This window comes from Arvicanthis niloticus, chromosome 12 (genome assembly GCF_011762505.2).
Source record: "Arvicanthis niloticus isolate mArvNil1 chromosome 12, mArvNil1.pat.X, whole genome shotgun sequence".
NCBI lineage: Eukaryota > Metazoa > Chordata > Mammalia > Rodentia > Muridae > Arvicanthis > Arvicanthis niloticus.
In genome coordinates, this window is record NC_047669.1 from 77,660,708 (window position 1) to 77,687,638 (window position 26,931).

Here is a 26,931-nt window from a genome sequence, read left to right on the forward strand (position 1 = left end):
GGCTGCCTCTCACTCCATATCAACAGATGAGGAATCTGGGTTACCCAGAAGCCCAACAGCTTGTTGGAGAACTCAGTGTTAGACAGAGCAGACCATGGGCTGTGCACATGCATCCTGGGGTTCAAGCTCATCTCTGGTCCTTTTTTTGGTGGCATGTGCCATAGGTGGCACAGGCCCCAGGCTGAGGCCAGTGTCTTATGGTTGATAATTAGTAGAATGTCACTAACCTTGAGCTCCTCCTCTTGGAGTTGCTGCCACCAAGAAGGTACCATTGTAAGTGTCAAGTTCCAGCTAGCTCTCCTCCTGAGGTCACTTGTCCCCTTCCTCCAGCTCAATTATAGATGACCTAAGCAAAACATGTTTTTTTTCTCTTTCACCTCTTGTGATAATTTGTGTATGCTTGGCCCAGGGAGTAGCACTATTAGGAGGTGTAGTCTTGTTGGAGTAGGTGTGTCATTGTAGGTATGGGCTTTAATACCCTCATCTTAGCTTCTTGGAAGGGAGACTCCTTATAGTCTCAGATGAAGATGTAGAACTTTCAGCTCTGCCTGCACGATGCATGCTGGGATGCTGCCATGTTCCGGCTTTGATCATACTGGACTGAACCTCTAAACCTGTAAGCCAGCCCAAATTTAATGTTATCCTTATAAGAGTTGCCTTGGTCATTGTGTCTGTTCACAGCAGTAAAATCCTAACTATGGCAAAAATTGGTACCAGGGACTGGGGTATTGCTGTGATAGGCCTGACTATGCTTTTGTCTGGAAGAATGTGGATTTGGGGACTTTGGATTTAGAAAGCAGTGGAATGGTTTAACTGAGGCTTAATGGGCCATCCTAGTAGGAATATGGAAGACTTTGTTGCTGAGTAAGATTTACACTGTACAGACCTGGCCCAAGAGGGTTCAGTGAAGAAGAATTTCAGCATGTGGTGTAGAAACTATTTTTCTTGTGAAGAATGTGGCTGCTTTTTGCCTGTCTGAAGAGTCTACCTGAGGCTAAGGTAATGAGATTTATATTAATTACATTGACAAAGGAAATCTCAAAAAAGCCGGGCAGAAATATTGTTTTCCAAGTAAGTCTCATGAAGAGCATTTTGAACAAGCGTAGCAAGCTTAGAAAGGAAAAATGCATTTTATGGTTCAAGTATTAAAGGGGCACCAGGAAGTGAAATGGAGCTGAATACTGTTCTCAGATATTAAATTGTATTTAGGGAGTGGTGACCTTGGGGCAAGATCCCACCCAGCTAAGTTTAGGACCAGGCATGGTAGTATATGCCTTTAATTTCAGGAGACTGATGCAAGCTGACCTCTGAGTTCAAGGTCAGCCTGGAAAACAGGAAGTTTTAGATCCAGGTGTGGTGGTTCACACCTTCAATCCCGTTGTTTAGGAGACAGACATACTTACCTGGCAGGGGAGATACCATGATCACGAAGGTGGTTTTCCCAGGGTGAGGCTTATCCATTGCACTCCGGATGTGCTGACCCCTGCGATTTCCCCAAATGCGGGAAACTCGACTGCATAATTTGTGGTAGTGGGGGACTGCGTTTGCGCTCTCCCCTGAAAAAAAAAAAAAAAAAAAAAAAAAAAGGAGACAGGCATGAGTTCAAAGCCAGTCTACAGAGCAAGATCCAGGGCAGCCAAGCTTAGACAGTGAAGGAGTTGAAACACAGAAAGCTGGTGATGATGTAATAGAACAAGGGGCCTTGTTCCAGCTCCTGCAAGCAGCAGAACTTGGCAGCTTTGGCCACATGGCTCTGGGTTTAGATTCTAGAATAGAAGAGACTATTGGGGCAATTGATGCTCATTATCTGGAGTGGAGAAATTAGTGGTGATTAATCAGAGACCAGCATCACTGAGGTGAAATCTGGGAAGTGTTTTCTGAGAGCACAAAGAAGCTGTGTTCCAGAGAGAGATAGCCAAGGTTGTACCTTGTACTGCAGCTGTACTTGGTAATATGTAAGAATCACCCAGGTGGTACTGGCTTTGAAGGCATGAAGGGGTCATGAAGAGCAGCTGAGGCTTGATACTGTGAGAGGCCATGGAAGGCCCTTGGTGAAGGTGCAGCCTCAGTTACAGTTGATGGCCCAGGACTGAAGGGGTCATGCAAAGGACTTAAGGCTTGGCATCATGACGAGAGCCTATAAGAGGCTATTGGTGAATCCTTGTCGCAGCCAAAGACTCCAGTGTATTGGAGATGCCAATGCCATGGGATGACCACCAAGGACAGCAGCAGCAGTGGAGTGGATCAACCTGAGCTTAGAGTGCTACAGAGGGTAGAGCTGGAGAAGTGACACCAGCCCTTTGGAGGAGTCCAGATCGTGTGTGAATCCCAGACACTGAAACACGAAGCTATAACATTGAAGTTGCCTTGGAGACCCCAAGATGTTTGAGATGTGGTCTATCTGCTGAGAAAAGCTGCTAACAGGGAGTGGAACCAAGCCAGGAGAAAGAAGTTTTTTGCAGTCAACAAAGATGAAAAAGGAGTTGGAGATCTTAAGACCACTTTGACATCAGACATGGAGATGCAGAGTTTGAATTTTGCCCAGCTGGTTTCCTGTCTTGCTTTGGGAATTGCAGTTAAGTGATTGGATGTATCTCAGAAGAGACCTTGAACTTTGGACTTTTAATATTGTTGACACTACTATAGACTACAGGAACTTTGGAAGTTGGATTAAATGTATTTTGTATTATGCTCTATTTAGGTATGGCCCCCGTAGACTCATACAAGCCTATGGCGGCCAGGGAGTGAAATGTGATGGTTTATATATGCTTAGCCCAGGGAGTGGCACTATTTGGAGGTGTGGCCTTGTTTGACTATGAATGGCACTGTGGGTGTGGGCTTTAAGACCCTTGTCCTAGCTGCCTGGAAGCATATCTTCTCTTAGAAGCCTTCAGATGAAGATGTAGACCTTTCATCTCTTCCTGCACCATTACTGACTGGATGCTGCCATGCTCTGGCCTTGATGATACTGGACTGAATCTCTGAACCTGTAAACCAGCCCCAATTAAATGTTGACCTTTTAAGAGTTGCCTTGGTTCTGGTGTCTGTTCACAGCAGTAAAACCCTAACTAAGACACTGCATCTCTTACTTTTTTAAAATTTATTTTTATGGTACATGTATGACTGCCTGCATGTGTGTATGTGCACCACGTTTATGCAGAAGAAGATGATGGCTAGAAGATAATGCTGGATCCTCTGGAACAGGACAGTTGTGAGCCACCGTGTCTATTCAGGGAACCAAACCAAGATCCTCTGCTAGAATAGCAAGTACTGACAATCACTGAACCATCTCTCCAGCCTCTCATTTTTAAGAGATCTAATCTAAAGGCTGGTGAAGTAATTAAATTAAGTGTTCACGGAATAGAGTATGAGGTTAATAAATGCTAGCTCCCACTCATCTACAGGAGCAGGGCAGGAACACGAGGGCACCCTCCCCCCATACTCTCTGGGAAGGAAGGTCTCATATTGTCTTGAAGGTGGCAGGACAATTCTCAGTGTATATGCTTATAACAAAAGGCACAGGTCTTAGCTGTCTGGTCCAATGAGTCCTAACATAATTATGTCATTGTAGCCACTATTCTGAGCAAGAATAGAATGTATTCAGCCCTCCAGAAGGTTCCTTGTGTCCCTCCCTGTCAACAATTCCTCACCAAAGATAATCACTGTTCTGACTTCCTCTACAATAAAAAGTTTTTCCTTGTTCTGCTTTGGATAAATGGGTGCATTCATGGACAGTCTCTCTCTCTCTCTCTCTCTCTCTCTCTCTCTCTCTCTCTCTCTCTCTCACACACACACACACACACACACACACACACACACACACACACAGTGTCTGTTGTGTTAGCATGTGGTGCATACGTTGTCTGTATTTTATGGCTCTGTGGCATTTCAGGTGTTATTTCCTGACAGCTGTTGTGTTGGGCATCAGTGTATTCCTGCTGTGGCCCTGCCCTTTCTCACAGACTATGAAAGCAGATATGGACCTTTTGAATACTGCTGCTCAGAGTCCAGCTCTTAAAGCTTGCCAGTGCCAGAGAAATCTTGTAGGGGGAAGAGTTTTCCTTGAAGCTTGGCCCTGCTGGCATGACAGGCTCCTGTGGTGATGGTGCCATCAGCATCCAGTAGAAAGCAGCTTTTGAGCAAGGTCACCCTGTCTAGAGCAGCAGTGAGGGCAGTTGCAAACAGCTTTCCTAGGCAGCCCAGGGTGCTCCAGTCCTCCCTCCCTCCCTCCCTCCCTCCCTCCTTTCCTCCCTCCCTCCCTCTCTCTTTCCCTCCTTTCCTTCTTCCCTCCCTCCTTTCCTCCCTCCCTCCCTCTCTCCTTCCCTCCTTTCCTTCTTCCCTCCCTCCTTTCCTTCTTCCCTCCCTCCCTCCTTTCCTCCCTCCCTCCCTCTCTTCCTCCCACTCTCCCCTCCCTTCCTCTCTCTGTTTGTGTGTGTGTATGTGTGTGTCTCTCTGTGTGTTTGTATGTATGTGTGTGTATATGTGTGTATCTATGTGTGTATATGTACATGTGTATGTATATGTGTGTATGTGTGTATGTGTGCATAGGTACATATGTGTGTATGTATGTGTGTATATATGTATGTGTGTATGTGCATTTGTGTGTATGTATGTATGTGTGTGTATGTGTGTATATATGTATGTGTGTGTATGTGTGTGTATATATATATGTGTGTGTATGTGTGTATGTATGTGTGTGTATGTGTGTGTATATATGTATGTGTGTGTATGTGTGTATGTATGTGTGCATATGTGTGTGTATGTATATGTGTGTATGTGTGTGTATATATGTATGTGTGTATGTGTATATGTGTATGTATGTGTGTGCATATGTGCATGTGTATATATATGCATGTGTGTGTGTCTGTGTGTTCAGGCATGTTCCCGTGGTATAGAACTGCAGGCTCTGCCTTTACCCTAAGGTCCTTTTCCTTGTAGCTGTACATCTACGTCTCCCCTCATGGTAGAGCCTTTGTACTAGCCTTTTTTTTTTTTTTTTTTTTTTTTTTTGTATTAAACTTTCTGTTTGCAAGTAAGTCGGTGTTTTCTCTCTTGTTTGGAATGCAGAGGCATTTTTTGGCAGTTATAAGCCATGCTGCTATGAGTGCTCCAGGCTGAATCTCTTGGTGTCCATAAGTACTAATTTCTGTTGATGAGGATCAGGAGATGTTTGCTGAGTCAGGACATGTGTGTCCCCCTTGGGTGGATGCTGCCAAAGCAGGTGGGGCTTTCCTAACGAAGAATTCCTTGTAATATATACCCACTGGAGGGTTTGAGCATGCAATTCTTCTTAATCCTGGTCAGTGTGAGTATCGCTGTGTGGTTCCTGATCAGTCAGTCTGGATGTCGCTGCACGTCCTGATCACGCTCAGCGAGTTTTATTCTGACTTTGTTTCATTTTCTCATGACTCATTGTCTTAGTCAGTGTTCTTTTCTGTGAAGAGACACCATGACCACAGCAACTCTTACAAAATAAAGCATTTATTTGAGGCTGACTCACAGTTTCGGAGATTTAGTCTATTAGCCTCCTGGTCATGGCGGCACACAGGCAGACACGGTAGGTAGCTGAGAGTTCTATATCCTATCCACAGGTGTTGGAAAGAGAGAGACACTGGAACTCGCTTGGGCTTTTGAAACCCCAAAGCCCACCCCTACACATACTTCCTCCAACAAAGCCATACCTACTTCAACAAGGTCACACTTCCTAATCTCTTGAAAATAGTGCTACCTCCCAGTGACCAAGTATTCAAATCTTTGAACCAATGAGGGACATTCTCATTCAAACCACCACACTAGTGATGGTGGTGTTTCATGGTCACTGAGGCTTCTGGGTATTTGTTTTCAATACATCCTTTTAAATAGATGTCTTCATCAGGGTTACTATTGCTGTGATGAGCCTGGGAAGAAGATGGTTCATTTCACTCACAGTTCCATCGGACAGTTCATCACTGGAAACAGTGGGAACAGAAACTCAAGCAGGGCAGGAACCTGGAGGCAGGAACTGATGCAGAGACCATGGAGGGTACTGCTTACTGGCTTGCTTTACATGGCTTGCTCAACCTGCTTTCCTGTAGAACCTAGGACTACCAGCCCAGGCATGGCATCACCCATGATAGGCTGGGCCATCTTCCATTAATCAGTAATTAAGAAAATGTGCCACAGTCAGATCTTACGCAGGCATTTTCTCAATTGAGATTCCCTCCCTTCAGATAACTTTAGTTTGTGTCAGTTTGACATTAAACTAGCCAGCACAATGGTGGTATTAATTTTTTTTTCAGTGTGTAGATGTAACCTTTGTATGGGTCTGTTTCTTGCTTCTCGAGTCTGCACCAACTGTGTCCTTGTGCCAGTTTTCTTGGATAAGATGTATGTCAGCTTGTTCTTCTAGTGAAGGGCACTTAGTTACAGGCATTAGATGCCAGACCAGATGCTATCATAGGGCTTTATAAATGAGGTTTAGGGATTCAACTCAGGCTCTTAGGTTTGCTTAGCAAGTGCTTTACCAGCTGAGCCATCTCCCCAGCATCTTGGGCAATATTCTTCATAGATTAGGTAAGAATAGACTATGGTTATTCCTGTGGTCTCTTCTGACCTGGAACAGGCTATTGTGCCTTTTGGTGATTTAGGTGAGCAGTGCAGGTGGACACAGACTTTCAGTGGGTTGATGATCAATCTCCTGGGGACTGATGGCTGTACAAAAGGTACCCCCCTCCACTCTGCCATATGGGCGTGAACTCTTCTCAGATCTCCCCCCAACCCTGCCAAGCTTTCTCCATGGCATCAATGACCCTAATAACTCTAATAACAAATTACTCCTGTAAAAGGATGGTTTGCCTCAGCATTCTCCTTGAGTCCTGAGACCTTCTCAATAAGATGAGTAGGGAGCCTCCACTTTCATATTACGATTGTTTGTATATGCTCACCCCAGGTTGTGACAGTATTAGAAGGTATGACCCTGTAGGTATGGCCTTGTTGGAGTAGGTGTGTCACTGTGGCCGTGGGCTTTAAGACCCTCATTCTAATTGCCTGGAAGTCGGTATTCTGCTAGCAGCCTTCAGATGAAGATGTAGAACTCTCAGCTCCTCCTGCACCATGCCTGCCTGCATGCTGCCATATTCCCATTTTGAGGATACTGGACTGAGCCTCTGAACCTGTAAACCAGCCCCAATTAAATGTCCTTTTAAAGACTTGCCTTAGTCATGGTGTCTGTTCACCGAAGTAAAACCCTAAGACATATATCAAACATCGGTTTTCCTGGGTCAGCCTGGTGTAAACTGAGTTGTATGACATCGTTGCACTGCGCCTTGAATGATGCTTCCTGTGCATTCTGAGGAATGTTCTAGAGATACCAACTCCATATCCCCACTGCTAGGGATCTCAGCTAGAGTCACCCCCATTAGACACTCTGGAGTCTCCCCCAGCTCCAGGTCTCTGGCATGTCCTAGAGATGCCCCCTAAACCCCTGCTGGTTTCCCCTCTCTCTCTTCTGCTCTCCCTATACCTGATCCTCCTTCCCTGTTTCCCTCCCCATCCCTTCTCCCATCCAGTTCCTTCCCTTCATCTACTTCCAGTATCTATTTTGTTTCCCCTTCTGGGAAAGATTCAAGCATCCTCTCTGGGCACCCCTTGTTACTTAGCTTCTTTGTGTCTGTGAGTTGTATTGTGGTTATCCTGTACTTTATGGCTAATATCCACTTATCAGTGAGTACATACCATGCATGTCATTTTGGGTCTGGGTTACCTCACTCAGGATGATATTTTCTAGTTCCATCTATCTGCCTGCAAAATACATGATCTCTTTGTTTTTAATACCTGAGAAGTAGTTCATTGTGTAAATGAACCACATTTTCTGTATCCATTCTTCACTTGTAGGGCATCTAGGTTGCTTCCAGTCTCTGGCTATTATGAAAAAAGCAGCTATGAGCATAGCTGAGCATAGTTGAGCATAGTTGAGCATAGCTGAGCAAGTGTCCTTGTGGGATCATGGAACATCTGTTGGGTATTTGCTCAGGAGTGGTATAGCTGGGTCTTGAGGAAGATCTATTCCAAGCTTTCTGAGAAACCACCAAATCGATTTCCAGAGTGGTTGCACAAGTTTGCACTCCCACCACCAATGAAGGAGTATTCCCCTTACTCTACAACCTTGCCAGCATAAAGTTTTGATCTTCCTATTGTGATAGGTGTGAGGTGGAATCTCAGAGTTATTTTGATTTGCATTTCCCTGATGACTAAAAACATTGAACATTTTTTCTTTCTTTTTTTGTCATTTATTTATTTATTTATTACACTCCAGAACTTATTCCCTCCCACCCCGACCACCCTCTGACTGTTCCACATCCCATACCTCCTCCCCAAACCCCTGTCTCCATGAGGATGCCCCTATCCTCCACCCCCTACCCAACCAGATTTCTAAACTCCCTGGGGCCTCCAGTTTTTTGAGGGTTAGGTGATTCTTCTCTGACTGAACCCAGACCCAGAAGTCCTCTGTTGTATATGTGTTGGGGGCTTTATATCAGCTGGTGTATGCTGCCTGGTTGGTGGTCCAGTGTCTGAGAGATCTTGGGGGTCCAGGTTAATTCAGATGGCTGGTTTCTCAGCTATTAGAAATTCTTCTGTTGAGAATTCTATGTTTAATTCTGAACCCCATTGTGAGGGCTGTTTCTGGTTTTCAACTTGGCTGACTACATCTGGAATAAACTACAATTCAGAAATGGAGGGCCCAGCTGTGATCCAGATCCTGAGGCTGGAAGACACAGGCTTCTGACCCGGATCTTGACATGGGATGACACATGCTTTTGATCCAGATCTTGAGGCATAGTGGTCATGAAAAGCTTAGGTCCAGGCAAGGCATACACCTTTAATCTCAAGAGACAGAGGCAAGTAGATCTCTGAGTTCAAGGCCAGCCTGGGACAGAGCAAGTTCCAAATCTAGGCATGGTGGTATACACTTTTAATCTGGGCCATACCTTCTGCTGGAGCCCTACATAAGGACTTTAGAAGAAGGAAGCCTCTCTTTTCCTGCTTGCACATACTGGCCAGCACATCTGTTGGAACCTACTTCAGGATTCAAGCTTATACAGAAGGCCAGCTGAAATATCTAGTCTTGTGAGAAACTACTAGATTATTGGACTTCCTGTTCACAGCTGCCCGTTGTTGGGTTAGTTGGACTGCAGACTGTAAGTCATTCCAGTAAATTCCCTTAATAAATAGAGACATTCCATAAGTTCTGTGACTCTATCGAAGTCTGACTAACACACCCATTTTTAAATTGGGTTATTTGGGTTGTTGGCATCTGACTTCTTGAGTTCTTTATATATTTTGGATATTAGCCCTCTGTCAGATGTAGGGTTGGTGAAGGTATTTTTCCTGTAGGTTGTCATTTGGATCCTCTGAGAATACTGCTCTGAGCCATTCTCATTCAAACTGCTATAGTCCACTCTCAGACCCCAAAGGTGTGTAGCCACACCAATACTGAAAACTAGATTTAGTCCAACCTCAAAAGTCCCTATAGTCTCAATAGAGTTTAAAAGTCTAAAGTCTCTTTTGAAATGAGGCAATCTCTTTACTATAACCACCTATAAAATCTAATAAAAACGTATTACATACTTCCAACACACAATGACAGAGAATATATATTACCATTCCAAAAGGGAGTAAAGAGCATAGTGAAGAAATAGTGGATAAAAACAAGACTGAAAATAAGCACAGCAAAGTCCAGATCCTGTGGCTCTAGATCCAATGTCATTGAACTTAGCTGGCTCTTCTCGTCCAGCTCTGCTTGCTGCAACATACAGCTCCCTCATGCTCCCTGTGTGTAGCTCTCTGTGGTAGATACCGTGGCTCTGACATGTCTGACGTCTTGGAGTCTCCATGCAATGCAGGCTTCACTTTCATGACTTCATGCAATGGCCTCTCAGGGCTTCCTGCTCTCTCAGGGCCTTCACGAAGGGACTTCTTTAGCCTTAGTAGCTCTTCCTAAGCACAGAGGAAGACTCCACAATCCTTTATCCATGTACCATTCATGACTCTGAAGTCAGAATCACATGGACAACAGTTTCAAGTTTGGCTAGCCCCGTGGAATCATGTTCACACTATCTTTCCTTTGTTGCTTTTTAGGAGCAGAAAACTCCAGATGCCCTTTCCTCTCACAAGCTGAGAGCTTAGCTGGGTAGGGTCCTGGCCTGAGGACACCTCCTTTTATTTCACTTTGGATTAGGCCTTTCTTTAATCTCCTTATCTCTTTTAGCATAAGCCTTGGCTCCAACATCAAATTCCATGGTATTCTTTTTCTCCTCAAACTGTGCATTTTTTTTTTGTATTTGTATATTTGCACAGGAGTAATTACAAATAACCATGTAGCAAAGTCAATACTAGTATTAGGCTGTATTAAAATTTCCTCTGCCAGTGAAATCAATCCCTCAGTCTACAATTTAATCTCAGGCAGATTCTTATGACAAGGGCAGGAATCGACCACACTCTTTGCCAAAACATCTCAAGAATGGTTTCTGCCTGGGTTATGGATACTGTTCTCCTCTGAAACCTCTAGAGGCAGTCCACAGAACTGTCCTCCACATTCCCACTAGGATGGCTCATTAAGCTCAGCTTACAGCTACAGCTTCTTAGTCCAAAGTCCCATTGTCTTCTACATTCCTCCAGAACCCAACAAGGTCAGGTCTATCCAGCTTTATCCCACTCCTGGTACCAACTTCTGTGTTACTTTTCTCTTGCTGTGATAAAACACCACGAGCAAAGGAGCTCATACAACTGTTCACTTGGGCTTATAGTTTCAGAGGGTTTGAGTCCATGATGGCAGAGCAAAGACATGGTGGCTGGAACGGCTTAGAGTTCACATCTGGATCCATGACCATAAGGAAGAAAGGGAGAACACTGGGAAGATTGTGGGCCCTTGAAACCTTCAAGCTCACCTCCAGCGACATACAACAAGGCCACATCCCCTAGTCCTTCCCAAACAGTCACACCAACTGTTGACAAAATATTCAGACATTTAGACAGATGGAGGCCATTCTCATTCAAACCACCACAAATCCTGTCTTCACCGGAGAGGTTCAAGAGAATTCTCAGATATTTGTTGTTGTAGGCAGGTTACTCATGGGGTTGGCTTTGTGTGTCCATTGTACACATTTTAGAAGTGACAAAACTGAGGCTAGGATTGCAGCTCAAACACTTGCTCAAGGTCACACTGGGAGGGGGAAGTGTCAAGTCCTCTAGTAAAGTGTGAACAACTTGAATTCTTATTTTCTTTTTTTAGTTATTTCTGAGAGACACAATCATCACTTTTGGTAGACGAACCAAGTCCAAAAGGTAGTTTCAGAAGGTAGGGTGGAACCTTGTTCACCCACTTCTCTTCAAAAGGAATTTATTTCCTCTTGGTTTCTACCCGGTGGCTTAGCCCTCTGGACGGACCTGAGCTTTTACCTGGCAAAGGTGAGTGTCTTTCTTTCTCAGTATGACCACACTGACATAGCTGTTCCCAAACCTACTGTGAAAGAGGAGCAGGCAGATGATAAAAGAAAACCAGATTGGATGGTTTAAAGAGTAGCCTTAAGACATTCACAGATTTCTAGAATTTCAAGGTAAGTATGTAAATCAGAAAATTGGATGTGGCTCTGTGTTCACGACTTTTCTCATAGCCATGATCGAACACCGGATGAGAAGAAATGGTCACAGAGGAAGGACGACTTATTCATGATTTGAGGTTATACTCCGTTGAGGTAGGAAGACATATATACCACAGGGAGCAGCTTGTAGTTATGATAACAGGAGTGTGAGCTTGCTTGCTCACATCTTGTGGATCAGGAGGCAGAGAGAGGACGCTTGTCCCCAAGAACTCATTTCTTGTGGCTGGGCCCCATCTCCTAAGGGGCTCTATACTCTTGTACAACTGCACCATCAGCTGTAAGAGTTCAAACACATGAGAATATCACGAACTCAGATTCTTAAGAGTTGCTTTTTGAGCACAGAGAAGTCTATGGACAGTCCTGTGTTTACATCCAGAATGCACGGCTTCCAGACCTGTAGGCTGTCTAGCTACTTTGTGTAATTCTTTGTCATGGAGTCATCAGAATAGCTCATCTGCGAGGGGCTGGCTGTCCCCAGAACTGGGACCAGTGTCTAGAATCCCATTGCATTGGGAATTTTCTTGGTAAACTTATACAATTTTTTCAGTTTATGTGTTCAGGTTTGTATTATTCTACCCTGACACTTCTCAGGCCTGGCTGTTTGTCTTTGCTCTTTCAGATGGCCCACACAAAGACAAGACTAGTTTATGCTTCCATTCTCATGATGGGCGCACTCTGCTTGTACTTCAGCGTGGAGAGTTCTTTCAAAGAACTCCCATTTGTTTTCAAGAAAAGTCACGGGAAGTTTCTTCAGCTTCCAGATATAGACTGCAAGCAGAAGCCGCCTTTCCTCGTGCTGCTGGTGACGTCATCCCACAAGCAGATAGCTGCTCGTATGGCCATCCGCAAGACGTGGGGTAGAGAGTCATCAGTGCAGGGCCAACAGGTGAGGACCTTCTTCCTTCTGGGGTCCTCAGAGAGCACTGAGGACATGGATGCCATTGTCCTGGAGAGCGAGCAGCACCGTGACATCATCCAGAAGGATTTCAAGGACGCCTATTTCAACTTGACCCTGAAGACCATGATGGGTATGGAATGGGTCTACCACTTTTGTCCTCAGACAGCTTTTGTGATGAAAACAGACTCGGACATGTTTGTGAATGTTGGCTATCTGACCGAACTGCTGCTAAAGAAAAACAAAACAACCGGGTTCTTCACAGGCTACATAAAGCCCCACGACTTTCCCATCAGGCAGAAGTTCAACAAGTGGTTTGTTAGTAAGTTTGAGTATCCCTGGGACAGGTACCCGCCATTTTGCTCTGGTACTGGTTACGTCTTTTCCAGCGACGTCGCCATCCAAGTGTACAATGTGTCAGAGAGTGTTCCGTTCATCAAGCTGGAGGATGTGTTTGTTGGGCTCTGCCTGGCCAAGCTGAAGATCCGGCCTGAGGAGCTGCACACCAAACAGACCTTCTTCCCCGGTGGTTTACGCTTCTCTGTGTGCCGCTTTCAGAAAATTGTGGCGTGCCATTTTATGAAGCCCCAGGACCTGCTCACTTACTGGCAGGCACTGGAGAGCTCGAAAGAAGAGGACTGTCCTGCTGTCTGAGGGGAGCCTGGTGGTGCCTAGGACAAACTTCTGATAACCTTTGGTGATGATTTGGGAAGATCTGGGATGGTCTTGCTGGGAACTGTCTGGGGTAGAGAGAGGATGAGGAGGTGCCACACGAGAAAGGATATCCACAAAAGTGGGAACGACTTATTCCCACTCGGCTCCCAGAGCAATAACAGATCTTAGTTTTTCAGGCCTTTGCAGTACACCCCTCATCCACTCGTTTTAGGGCTCAGCATACATATGAAGAAGCCCTGGATGTGGTCATCCCCATTTGGTAGCTTAAGAACCAGCAGCCAGGGTCACTTACTCGTTCAAAGACTCACAGCCTGTAGACGGAGTGAGAATGAGAATCAAGTGGTATCAGGATTCAGTTGGTGGTCCCCAACTGGGTGTCCCATACCTTGGGAGAAGGTGGTGGTGGGAGAAATTGTGGGGGGAGTCTTACAGCTAAGTAGCATCCTTCAGTCCTTTTCCGGAGGCCCCTGCCCCTCACTTTCCAATCCCTTGTACTTTTTGAATGTTAAAACTGAGATGAACCAGCTTTCTCAGGCCTTGCCCCTTGCTCGAATGATGTAGCTGGGCACTGAGTTAATATAGATTAACCACTTGATAACTAAAGTGTCCTCAGTGTGATCCCAGGAGACATGCATGACTGTAGTCACTGTAACTCACTTCCATGCTAGAAGGAAGCTGGCTTATAGAACCATGAAAGTCAGGCTGAGAAGCCCCTGCTGAGTCTTACTATATAGAATGACCACACTGCTGACATCCCAGTGAGGGAGATGTCTCCACTGAGCCGACTCTGATATGGATGTACTATTAGTGACCATTTGCAGCCCTGGGGCGCTTCAGACCTCTAAGTTCAAACTCAAGGGCAGCCAGGTACAGACATTGTTTGGGTATCCAGGAGTTTTCCTGGGCCCTGGGCTAGGTCTAAGCTCCTGAGATACAGAGCAAGGAAGGAGGCCCAGTCTAGGGGCTTTTCCTGCATCTATGGTCCTTCTTGACCTTGTTTCTTCACCCTGAATTTATCATGTAGTCATAGACATGCCGAGTGTTGCCATTTGGAATTTAACTTTCTGTTCCCAGCTAGGTGTTCCCACCTCTGAAGGTTTTCAGAGCTGTGTAAAAAACAGGGATCTTTTGGCCATTCAGGCAGTCACCAGACATGTAATCTTGCTCTGTGTCACAGGAATTACTGCTTTCCCACAGCTCTTTACTTTTCTAGATTTTACTGTGTGATTGGAGCAAAGGCTTCATGTGGTTATGTAGTCATACATGTTGGAATGTGCTCTCACCTGAATTCAGGAAAACTTAACTGTCGGAACACCGTTAGGTGGGAGGAAGCTGGAAGCTGCCTCCAGGGCCTCATTTCCACACTTGTTCCTGTCTCTTCTATGAATCTCTTTCTCAAGTTTTGAGGAAAATTCTTCTGTCTGTGACATTCTTTAAAATCATGCAACACCAAGTTCTGGACCCTTATTGAGAATATGTGAAATTCTGAACCAGGTAAAGAGAAAGGGTATTTGTTCCGGGGTGTGTACTATGGACTACATACACGATCAAAACCAAACCCAACCACATCTTTGAGAGAGGGGAAAGCCAAAGCTTGTAACTATGTGGTGGTGTTGCTGTCTAGAGGATGGGAGAGCTGGCATCAGCACCTGGCACCAGCTGCCATGCACCGACCTTCCTTTTATTAGCCATATTGCTCTTTGCATCCATCATGAACAAGGTCAAGGTTAGGTCTGCAGACAGCAGATTGAAGTGAGCATTTAGTGCTGAGAAGACAGTTAGTTGGGCATAGGTTCTTCTAGTATATGCACAGCGTTCTGGATCCTAAGCAGATGTGATCACCTGTGTCCACACTTGCTGTTGCATTGAAGATGCCACTGTCTTTTGCAAGTGGGCATTCTTTATTCTTACAACCACACTGGTTGTCAGCAGAGGCAGCTGATGTGACTCAGTGACTCACCCAGCGGCTGAGATGTGGCACAGACACAGCACTCAGCCTTCTCCATTGGTGCACCACCGCCTTTCCCATGTGCTTGTCTCTCTCAGAAGCTTGGAGCTGGTGTTACCCCAGGAGTCACCAGCATCTCGTTTTGCCTGCACCTCTGTTGCTGCCACCTCTGTTCTGGGTGTTGTCTTGAGTGTTGGTCTACTCTTCCTGGTTCTGCTTGTCTTCCTGTGACTTGGCCCTGGGGCTATCCGTGGAATTCTCACACCCTGACCTCCCCATCTAGACAGCCTTACCATGAGGTCATGTGTGGCCAAGTCTGGCATATTGAGTTCAGTCCTTGAGACCCATGTGGTAGAAGGAGAGAATTAATCGTTACAAGCCCACTGTGGCACATAGGTGCCTGCACACATGTGCATGCAAAGATATAATGAGTAACATGTAAACAAAATAATTTTTGGCAAGACTTCTTCAAACACTGACCTCTGAGACTCTTTTCTAATTTTCTGTGTTGCTCTCCACGATGCAAATCCCTGTGTGGGAACACTGGCACAGGTGTGCGAACACCGTTACAGGTGTGTGGACACTGGTACAGCTGTAGTAGGAAAAAAACCCTCTTGGGATTATTTGCAAAAATACTTTCGTTTGGTTGGGAATTCAATAGAAAAATTTGTTGGGGGCTTGCCCCAGGTCTGCCTACTACCCCACCTGTTAATCTAACTCCCAGGATAAGACCCTCAGAGCTGACCTGGCCTTAGATTGTTCCTGGAGGTGAAGGGTGAAACCATCCAAGCTCAGAGTTGAGAAGGGCTATGTGAACCTGACACAAGCAAGTTAGAATGAAACATAATAAAAATAGCAAAAGGTTTTAAGTCCATTAAAAGTAGCAATTTCTAATTACCAGGTATAACACTTTTAAATATGAATAGAAAATGGATTTTGTGGCCAAATGTCATATACCTGCTTTTTCTGTGATATTGTTTTGTGGTTTTTGGTGCTGGGGATGGAGCCTTACTGTGTATCAGGGCTCCCCTACTGTGCCTCTCCAGCCCCTGTTGAGTTGTTTTGCACCATGCATTTTACTACCTCCTTTAGCGGGTCTGGTGCCTGCAGCCTGGTGCCTGCAGTTCACATGCTGTGCTGGGTAGTTTTAACTGTTATCTCTGGAAGAGAGTTTTAATGAGAAATTATTTCTCCACTATTAGTTGATGTAGGAAGACTCAGTCCATTGTGGGTGACACTATTCCCTAGGCAGGGTGTACTAACTGGTGTGAGAGGAGAAAGCCAGCGGAGGGCAAGCAAGGATCTGTGTTTACCTCTCTGTTGGGACTGTGGTTTGCCCGCCCATCTGCTTCATGTTCTGCCTTGACTTCCCTGCAATAACACAGCGCAACCTGGACTTGTGAGCCAAATAAACCCCATCTTCTCCAAGTTGATTTTGTCACAGTAACAGATGAAGCTAAACCAGATGCTCAGGGTGATAGCTGCATGGGATCAGACCCTTCTCACATTACCCTGCCCTGGATGTCATCCATTACCACCCCTCTGTACCACACAGAGGGGACCCCAGAAGCTGCTTAAGGTCTCCTTCAGGGAACTATCAGAGGGGGAGATAACACATAAAAAATGCCTTCCATAACTGCAAACGACTTATCTGCAGCTGCAGACACTTTGAGGTCAAATGTGATTTCCTAAAGGATAAAAAAATTAAATGTCTATGTCATTGAATGGAGTTTGGAATTGTCATTTGCCTGTATGTGGAGGAGATTCTACAGGCTCTGATATTGTATTTTGGGAGCAGGTGTATGTATTTATGATTTGTTAATGATACTTATCTTTAATAAAAATTAAGTTATAAGCAGCATAATGTATGTGGGTGGTTCTAACCTTCAGCTTTCTGAAGCTAGCAATGTATGTATGGCCTAAATTGCGCTTTTTTTTTTTTTCTTTTTCCACTTATATTTGTACCTGGAAAAATCAGAAAAATATTTTGTTTTGTTTTTAAATTTGGCTTTGATTTTGTATGCTTAGAGAGTATTGCTGAAGATCCTTGCTTATCTTTGAAAGATACAAGGACTTCTTGTTTCTATCATTTTTTGGAAACAAAGCCATAAAACTACAGTTTGGAGGGCTTTAGGGCAGGCAGCATCTGAGGGAGCAGTGTGTGTGTGTGTGTGTGTGTGTGTGTGTGGTGCTATTGGTAATTATGAATCCAGACATTAGTAGGCAATTATACTTTGAAATTATTACTTTTGTTTAAGCTTAAGAAATTAATATTATGAATTGGCTGGGTGCGCCTTTGGCGTCTTTGATAATTATTTGTTTCAGAGGTACAGTTTGGATCCTGGATCTCTGATGTGTCTAAGGTGGATGAATCGGAAACGCTTCCCTCTGTGTTAGCATGACTTTTATGTCTCACGCTGTAGCCCTTAAGTCTCTGCACCTATGCTCCATGCTGTCTGGCCCCTCTGCCAGTCTCAGAAACCAAACACAAGTTGGAAGCAGCAGAGAGGCCACAGGGCTGTGCATGGAGGTGCAGAACCAGCTTCCAAAGGCTCTGCTCATCCCTCACCCACCAGCTATGCCTTGCCTCTCTGTGAAGGCTGGTCCTGTGCCCCCTGCATGCCTGTCTTGCTGCCTCTCCAAAGAGGCTCTCAACATCATTTCTTCTCGGTTCCAGTGCCCTGTCTCTCCCCTTTAGAATAGTCCCTCAGTACACAGGATGTTCTCCCTGTTTACATGGGCATTTCTCCAGGTCTCCTCCTCTCCAGTCCTGTCTCTTTCTCTCTTAGTGCAAAAACTATTCCAAAGGACAGCCTTCCCTGTGCTCTCTGTTCTCAGCTTGTTTCTCTCACTGGGTACATTCTGACCCATCCTGGTGAAGGGACAGCACCCTCCCTGTGGTAACTACTTCTAGCATACAGGAGGGGGTGATGTCCAGCCTGCTTCTTCACCATCTCCCAAGGCATGTCATCCTGTATGCCTCTGCGTCATGACAGACTCTGTAGTCTGCACTGGATTATTAAGAAGCTGGAAGAGGTGCTGGGGACATGGCTCAGTGAATAAAGGTCCCAAGCAAGAAGACCTTAGATTGGATCCCCAGAACCTACGTAAAGCTGAGTACAGAAGCATGTGTCTCTTATCCTAGCCTCTCTACTGTGAGATGGGAGGTGGAGACTTCCCAGAAACTGGGCCAGGTGGCCCGGTAGATGAGGTGGCAAATGTTTCAAACACTGTGGAAGGCAAACCTATGTGCCTCAGGTGAGAGCCAAGAATGGCAGACTGGGAGCGGCCTCAGACAGGAGCAGCCCAGTTCCATATTATTCAGGTGGTGAGGCTCAGTTCCAGCAATCTGTCTACCAGAGAAAACACCAGAACCAAACAAGATTTTCTCCTCATTTCTTTCTGACTTGAGATTTCAAATATTATATTAAACCATGGTGCCAAAGGTGAGCTGTTAACAGCTAATGCTTTTTTTTTTTTTTTTTTTTTTTTTTTTTTTGTGATTTGTTGGTTCTGGAATGTGGAAGAGGAGACCCCATGCATGAGAAGCGCCTGGTTCAGAGTCTTGGAGAGAGGAAATGTTTTGCCAAGGGAAACACAAGTTCTCTCTGAGGTTCACCTCCAAGCCTTATACCTGGAATTCAGATTAGGGTTAAAGGTGTGTATCTTAAAGGAGGCCTGGCAGGGTTAGGTCACATCAACTCATCAAACTTGCTTATCACTTATTTTGTAGCCTCCTAAAGCTCCCTCCCTCCCTCCCTCCCTCCCTCCCTCCCTCCCTCCCTCCCTCCCTCCTTCTGTCTCCCTCCCTTCCTCTCTTCATCTCTCCCTCTCTTTATCCCTCCTTCAACCTTCCCTCCCTCTCTCCTTCCTCCTTCCCTCCTTATCTCCCTCCCTCCTTTCCCCCTCTCCCTCCCTGCCTTGCCTTTCTTTTCTTCCTTCTCTCCATCCACTCTGTCCTTGAACTCATGATCCTCCTGATGGCCCTCCCTAGTATTAGGATTGCAGTCATGAACTACACCTGGCAGAAATGTATTCTCTATTAAAGACAATGGCTGGTACAGAGTGGATGCGATGGGCAGATGTGGGCTGGGTACCACCGGTAATCCTAAGGTACCGGAAGCAGATGTGAGCCGGGTACCAGTGGTAATCCTAAGGTACCGGAAGCAGATATGAGCCGGGTACCAGCGGTAATCCTAAGGTACCGGAAGCAGATGTGAGCCGGGTACCAGCGGTAATCCTAAGGTACCAAAAGAGCTCCCCAGAGAAAGTACAAGCAAATGGAAACCCAGCGAGCCCTACCCACGCAGGAGCAGCAGTCGCTTCTCAGGGAGAGGATAGAGTGGGCAGACTGAGTGGAAGGATGAACAGATCCAGGGAACAGGATGCTCACTGTATCGAAATCAGTCAGAAGAGACCAAACAAGGGCTGCGTCTGCTGTGGACTGTCTTTGGCCCCCAGGTTCATATATTAGAGCCTGTTTCTTCACGTGGTCATGTCTGGAGGGTCTTTGAGAGGTAATAAATTAGTCCATTGGAGTTTCACCTTTATGGATGGCCTCGATGCTTTTATAAAAGATTAGAGATGATCTCTCCAGAAGGTATAACACAGAGTATAAGAAAGTTTCTGTATAACAAAAAGATTTTTTATTTTTAAATTAGGAACTGGGTTGGCCAGTACTTTGACCCCAGACTTCTAGAACTACCTGTTGTTTAAGCTGCTACATACGATATTTGCTCAGGAAACCCAAGTTTTTTTTTTCCTGCATTTTTTTTTATTGGATATTTTATCTACATTTCAGATGCCATCCCCTTTTCCCATTTCCCCTCCCTAGAAAATCCCTATCCCATACCCCCTTCTCCTTTTTGCTTTTATACAATTTTTTAAAATGTTAACCAAAGGCTTTATGAGTTTAGTAATGCTCAATATCAATCAGAAGTGTAACCTAATACCCAATCTAGATGTATCAACTATCTTTGACTGGCGGAGACATGTGAATATCTGCCTCCATGTCTGGCCCCCCTCTCTCTTTCTCTCTCATCACCTAGCTCCTCCTCTCCTTCTCCTCCTCTCTGTACTCCTCCCACCTTAGCTCCTCCTACATATCACCCTTCCTGTTAAAATAAAACTTTTCTCAAAATACAGTTAAAGCATAACTATACCAATTTATGTCAGTAAGGTGCAAGATAGACCTAATACCCAGTCCATCATTTTGTTGACTAAGCAGAACGTCTGTCATCTCTCCTAAATAAAAGACTTAGTTCTGAGCCTGGCTTTTTTTTTCCCCTTGGCTTTAGAATGAATGTCAGCTGAAAACCATCCTCTCAAATGTTTTCTCTCAAAGTAAATAGCAAGGATTGGCTATGAGACTATAAGTTTTCAACCCCATCAGAAATCCAGAATGACTGAGATAACTGAGATTATGGGAAGCACAAAGCATAGCTTCTAAAACTTAGCCAATTTATAGAGACCGATGGACACCTGGACAGTCCCTATACTACAGAACGTTGGAGCATCCGATCTTCAGCCTTCTGGCCCAGGATCATCTGACAGACCTAGTGATGCAGAATTATTAAGGGCTGATTACTTTGTCTTGGCAGATACAATCAGTCGACTATTCTGCAAGTGTGTCCTTTTCTGGACAATATTTTGTCTGTAGATGAAACCCAAGTTTTTAAAATGAGACTAGACAATTTGGGGCCAGATGGTGGGTGACTTTATAGTGTGTCAGGCAGAATTTTGTTATGAGTCCCTGGGATCTTCTGCCCTGCACTCTGGGACAGAGTTGGTGAGGCAGCACAGCTGTGGTTATGCTGTACTTGTGTGGAAAATGGATTTTACAGATGTAATTATAGTTCACGATCTTTCGACTTTGAGTTCATCAGAGGGACCTGATTTGGATGAGTCTAGACTAGGAGCTCTTTGAAAGCAGAAGATTGCTCTGGACTCCACAGAGGCTCCAGGATGGGTAAAGGGCCATTTCACAGGCTGTTGGTGGGTGTGCAGTGGGAATGGGGGTCTCATTTAAGAGCCAGCAAGGAGATGGGATGACAGACCTGCAGAGCTGAGACACTAGCAACACAGACAGAGTTGGAGTGGATTTACCCAGTACCTCCTGGTATAGTCTTGGCAAGCTGGCACACACAGCCTTTTCCTAATGAGCTTCCTGCCTTCAAAACTATCAGGAAACAGCAGGTGTTTAATGTTTACTGTAGGGCATTTAGTTTTATGATGTGTTGGTTAGTTTTTTTAAATGTCAACTTTATACAAGCCAGAGTCATGCAGAAGAGCAAATCTCAACTTTGGAATTAACTCCATTGGCCTGTGGGTATGTTTGTGGGGCATTTCCTTGCTCACTGATGTGGGAGGGCCAGCCCACTATGGTGGACCGTCTCTGGATACCTGAGCTGTAGAAGGAAGCAGATGAGCAGGCCACATGGAGCAGTAAACAGTGCTCCTCCGTGGCCTCTGTTTCAGTTCCCATCTCTGGGTCCTGCCTTCAGCTCCTGCCCTGACTTCCCTTGTGAGGGAGTGTGGCCTCAGAGTTGTTAAGTTGAAATAACCTTTTCCTCCCGGGTTGCCTTTGGTCCGTGTTTTATCACAGCAATAGGAAGCAAACTAGAGTAGAAATTGGTACCAAAAAGAAGGCTGTTGCTGTGACCCCCTTGAATATGTTTTTGAGAGAATTGTGGAAATGTTTGGAACTCTGAGCTGGAAGAGCAGATGAGAACTCAGAGCTTAAATGCTTGCTTCTGTGGGCCCTTGGAAGGCAAGAGGGCTGAGGAACAGTGCAGGCAAGGGAGGCCTCGTGTGCGTGTGTGTGTGTGTGTGTGTGTGTGTGTGTGTGTGTGCACGCACGCGCGCGTGTATGTGTGTATATGTCTATGTGTTTGTGTGTGTATGTGTGTGTACGTGTGTATGACGTGTGTGTGTGTATGTTGTGTGTGTGTATGTTGTGTGTTTGTGTGTGTATGTGTGCTTGTGTGTATGTGTGTGTTTGTGCATGTATGTGTGTATGTGTGTGTATATGTCTGTGCGTGTATGTGTGTATATGTCTGTGTGTTTGTGTGTGTATGTGTGTATATGTGTGTATGATGTTGTGTGTGTATGTTGTGTGTGTGTATGTTGTGTGTTTGTGTGTGTATGTGTGTGTGAAGGTTCAGGGAAACCGAATTTCTCAAGGAGTCTATCAGGGCCAGTCATGTGAATTAAGAATCTGTGATGTCTCCTTCACCCCTCACAAAGAGTAACAGCTTAGCTAGGAAGCTACCAAAGATAACTCCTTTTTTCCCCTCAAAGATTATTTATGTATGTGAGTACTCTATTTGCATGTGTAGACATGACAGAAGAGGGCACTGGATACCATTACTGATGGTTGTGAGCCACTGTGTGGTTATTGGAAACTAAATTCCAGACCTCTGGGGAACAGCCAGTTCTTTTAACTGCTGAGCCATTTCTCCTGTGTTGAGGGTGCTGAAGTGTAGCTTTCCACAGTTGCTGGCTTCTGGTGGGGAAGTTTTCAATTTTCTTTGAAGGGCTGGCCACTGGGAGTTTGACCATGCTCTGGTGAGTATATAGGCAACACAAATTAGACTTTGTTTGGTTTTTCTTTTTTTATTTGAAGAAGAGGGAGTGTGATTGGGGAGTGTGATGTAAAATTCCCAAATAATCAATAAAAATATTATGTTGAAAAAAGCAAGCAAGCAGACTGAGCAAGCCATGTGGAGCAAGCCACTAAGCACTAAGCATCCTGCCACTGCTTCTACATCAGCTCCTGCTCCCAGGTTCCTGCCCTGTTTGAGTTCCTGTCCTGTCTGGATGGTGATGATGATGAGGAGGAGGAAGAAGAGGTGATGATGATGTCGATGGGCCTAGAAGGGGTTAAGCTGTATCTGATGCTGGCAGCTGAACTTGGTCATGTGTAAGAGTCTCCCACGTGGAGCTGGTTTTAGCAGCTTGAGAACTGCAGAATTGAGCGAGTCATGAAAAGTAGCTGAGGTTTAGCACAGGGAGAGGCCAGGAGAGGCCACTGGTGAAGGAGGAGTCTCAGTAACAGTGAAAACCCCAGGACTGAAGGGTCATGGAGAGCAGCTGCATCTTGGGCTGTGTGGCTAAGTAGGAGTCCCTGAAGAGAGCCCAAGAAGCTATGAAGGTGCACCCTGTGGAAACCCCACAATGGAGATGTCAGATGCCCATCAAGTATGGCAGAAGGTAAGGAGTGGGGCTGGCCTGACTTTAGAAGGAAGCTGTGTGTGCAGATGGCAGAGTCAGACAGAGGAGAACCCAGAAAATCATGAACAAGCCTCAGACATCAGAAGCCACTAAGGTGGCTCCGTTTGGTTTTGCCGTGGTCCTTCCGTTTTGAAATGAGAAACATGTGACATTATTGTGACTCTGTGTGTGAATGTGTGTGAATGTGTATGCATGTGGTATGTGCATGTGTATGCATGTGGTGTATATGTGCATTTGGTGCATGTGTATGTGCCTGCACACGTGTGTGTATGCATGTGTGTGTGTGTGTGTGTATGTGTGTGTGCACACAGTTGCCCTCTGAGGTCAGAAGAGGATGTTAATCTGGAATTATAAGAACTGGTAAAGCTATCCGATATGGATGCTGGGAACTAAACTCAGGTCCTCTAGAAGAGTAGCAAGTCCTCTTACACTGAGACATTACTCCATACCCTCATCTGAGATTTATTTTATATTTCTCTACATACATGTATGCATGCCACATGTATACACTCTCTGCAGAGGCTAAGAGACCCTGGATCTCCTAGACCTGGAGTTACAGGTGGAGGTTGTGAGCTGCCAAGTGCATGCAAGGAACTGAACCTGGTTCCTCTGCAAGGGCCCTTCACCATTGAACCATTTCTCTCCTTTCTCTTGCCCTGTTTAACTTATTTCTGATTTTACAGGAGCCTGTAATGAGAGACTTTGAACTTTTAAAAACCTTTTAAGCAGAGAACTTCGATTTTAATGGTGTTGAAACTTTAAACCCTGTGAGCGTTTTAAAGTTATACTGTGTTTTATATCCTGTTATTTACATAAGATCTTGGGTATAATTTAAAAAAGAAAGGTATGAGTGATGTATTTGTGTGTTGATTTGGCAAGGGGTCAATGTGTTGGTTAGTGTTTTGTCAACTTGGCACAAGTTAGCATCATCTAAGGAGAGGGAACGTCAATTGAGGAACCAACGATGTCGATTGGCCTGTGGGCAAATCCTTAGGGCCCTTTCTTCATTAATGATTGTCGTACTCAGGTCCAGCTCACTATGGGCAGAGCAAATCCCAGGCAGGTGGTCCTGAGTTGTATAAGAAAGCAAACTGAGCGAGCCATGAGGAGCAAGCCAGTGAGCAGCACTCCTCCATGGCCTCTGCTTCAGTCCTTGTGCCTAGTTTCCTGCCCTCACTTCCCTCAAGGATGGAGTGTGACTCAAGAGTTGTAAGCTGAAACAAACCCTTTCCTCTCCAAGTTGCTTTCAGTTGTGTTTATTGCAGCAATGGAAAGGATCTGAAGAATACAAGCAGAGTAAGTGTTTAAGATGAGAATTAGGGCTGACAATGTGGCACGGTGGGTAAAGGGGCTTGCCACATAAGCCTGACATCTTGAGTTTGATTTCTGGGACCGGTACAATGGAATGAGAGATGTGAATAACAGAAGTCATCCAATTGTGTGCTGAGGAATATACATGTGTCTTCACCCCTCCCCCCACATACTCTCTTTCACACATACACCCACACTATGCACATATACCACACGTACCACACACCACATACATACATACACACATACCACACACACACACACCATACTACACACATACTACACATACTTATACACACACCACACACTATACACACCACACCAAACATACACACACATACCACATACACACACACACACACAAAGAATATATTCTGTGGCACATACACGTGTCTTCACAGTCTCACACACCACACACACATCACACACACATATACACCACACACACACCACATGCACCACATACACACACACACTATACACACTGCCTACATACATACATACATACATACATACACACACACATACACACAGAGAGAATGTATGCTATGGCAAATACATGTGTCTTCATAGTCTCACACACCACACACACAGTATTACTAAGTAAATATTAAAAACAGCTAGGGAACAGAGGAAGAACTTAGAAATCAAGAATATGACAGCAGATAAAAATCTTTATGACCTATTCCCACAAGTAAGAAAGATAAGTTGGTCAGGAGAATAGCCTGTTTGTCTCTCCAGGACCAGATGGGTAAATGAGCATTCCTTTCCTCCCTGCCCAGACCTCTGTCACATGGTTCATCTAGCAGCAAGCATTTCTGGGAGATGTGTCTAGTTCTCCTGTGTTCCTGTAACAGAATACTTGGTTCTGAGACATTTATAAAGAAGAGACTGTATTCTCATCGATCCTGAGAAGCCCCAAGTCAAGGACCAGCCACCTCTCAGGCTTCCCTTACTTTGTCCTCCGAAGGCCTTGATTTGTTCCTGGTCAACCAGTGACCTTGATCCAGAGATGACGGGCTCCACAGGGTAGCAGTTGGGTATGGGGTTTTTTCTAACTACAGGGGCAGAAGCATCTTCTGGTGCTTTTCCTGGGATGTTCTGGAATGTTCCTTGTTCTTTGGGTTCTACTGACTCTGGCCCACTCTGAACCATTTTGGTGAACTTTGCATTGATTCCTGGTACCACCTGATACCACTCTGTGGCCATGGTTCTATTGTGAGTCTAGAGGGAGTTGGTTTCTGTTGACTGCAACTGTAAACCTTAATTAGTGCGTACAGAAAGCCTATAGCAAAACCCAAACTTCCTGGAGCAAGGCCAGAATCCCATCTTTATAGGGGACCTGTTTTGGTATTCTGCTCAGCAGTGAACCACTAGATGAATTCCCTACTAGAGGGAGGGGCTCACTTAAGAGCCAGGAGCAGACTGTGGCCCTTGGAGAGGGTAGCTGAGCTCTCTGAAATAACCATACGTGTCAGAAGCCAGGACCCTTGTCTCTTACCCTCACCCCCTACTTCTCCCCACCTGCACAATGTCTCCTGCAGCTTCATCTCCCTAGCAACCACAAGGTTCTGTTTGATAGTTACAAATAGATTTTTAGTTGTAAAGCAGTGTACCGTATCTTTTGAAGTAAGCAGTTGGACCGCCATTGTTTCAGGGCACAGGCCGAGAAGATTCTGTACTTTCCCATCACCTGGATCCAACTTTCCCATCACCTGGATCCCTCCTACCCCTCCCTTTGAAAAATGTATTATAAATAAGCACTTGGTGCCCAAATATATGACTCTTGACAAGCATTTGCTTCCTTGAGTCCTTTCTCTCTCTCGCCCATTCTTCCAGGTTGCAATCCTCCTCGTCTCTCACGAATAACCTAGGGCCCGCAGGTCGGGTCACATATGAACCAAGATGTACGTGTTAGCCCGGACTGCAGAAAACAATGGTTGTCAGAACTTCCCTTTCTAGCTGCCAAAATGACTTGGGCAAGGTAAATGGTTGTCATAAAATAGGAGCTGACAGGGCATAGATGAGCTGTAATTTGTGGGGGCTTGGACAGATGACGTTAGTGCTGGCAGCAGCTGAGGGAGAAGTGGTGGGACCAGTGGCTCTAGGTCTCCATCTGTTGTGTGTATTAAAAAAATGGGTGGGGATTATAATATGGTTATGTCATATTTTTTTTCCTTCTTAATTAAAAATATATTGTATCACCAGTAATCTGTTATTCCTAAAAACAC

The 26,931-nt window shown here is 45.2% G+C and overlaps 1 protein-coding gene, 1 long non-coding RNA gene and 1 other non-coding gene across 12 annotated transcripts in view; all 3 read left to right on the plus strand.

Moving 5' to 3' along the window:
• The window catches only part of B3galt5 (beta-1,3-galactosyltransferase 5), an 80,992-nt gene extending 63,977 nt beyond the window's left edge, over positions 1-17,015 (plus strand). For 7 of the 10 annotated variants that reach the window (XM_076943210.1, XM_076943207.1, XM_076943213.1 and 4 more), the window contains 2 exons: positions 11,270-11,445; positions 12,259-17,015. In XM_076943210.1, the coding sequence (XP_076799325.1) occupies positions 12,259-13,188 (930 nt within the window). In that variant the 5' untranslated portion in view covers positions 11,270-11,445 and the 3' untranslated portion in view covers positions 13,189-17,015. The remainder of the gene's footprint in view (positions 1-11,269; positions 11,446-12,258) is intronic. The other 3 variants (XM_076943214.1, XM_076943215.1, XM_034515870.2) reach the window with 1 other exon arrangement.
• On the plus strand, positions 1,396-1,559 carry LOC117718322 (U1 spliceosomal RNA). The gene has a single exon (XR_004608020.1). It is a non-coding gene; the product is annotated as a U1 spliceosomal RNA (small nuclear RNA).
• Positions 17,016-20,382: 3,367 nt separating the features above from the next.
• The window catches only part of LOC143444111 (uncharacterized), a 41,496-nt gene continuing 34,947 nt past the window's right edge, over positions 20,383-26,931 (plus strand). Inside the window, exon 1 of the long non-coding RNA XR_013113678.1 lies at positions 20,383-23,368. This is a non-coding gene — a long non-coding RNA (uncharacterized LOC143444111). The remainder of the gene's footprint in view (positions 23,369-26,931) is intronic.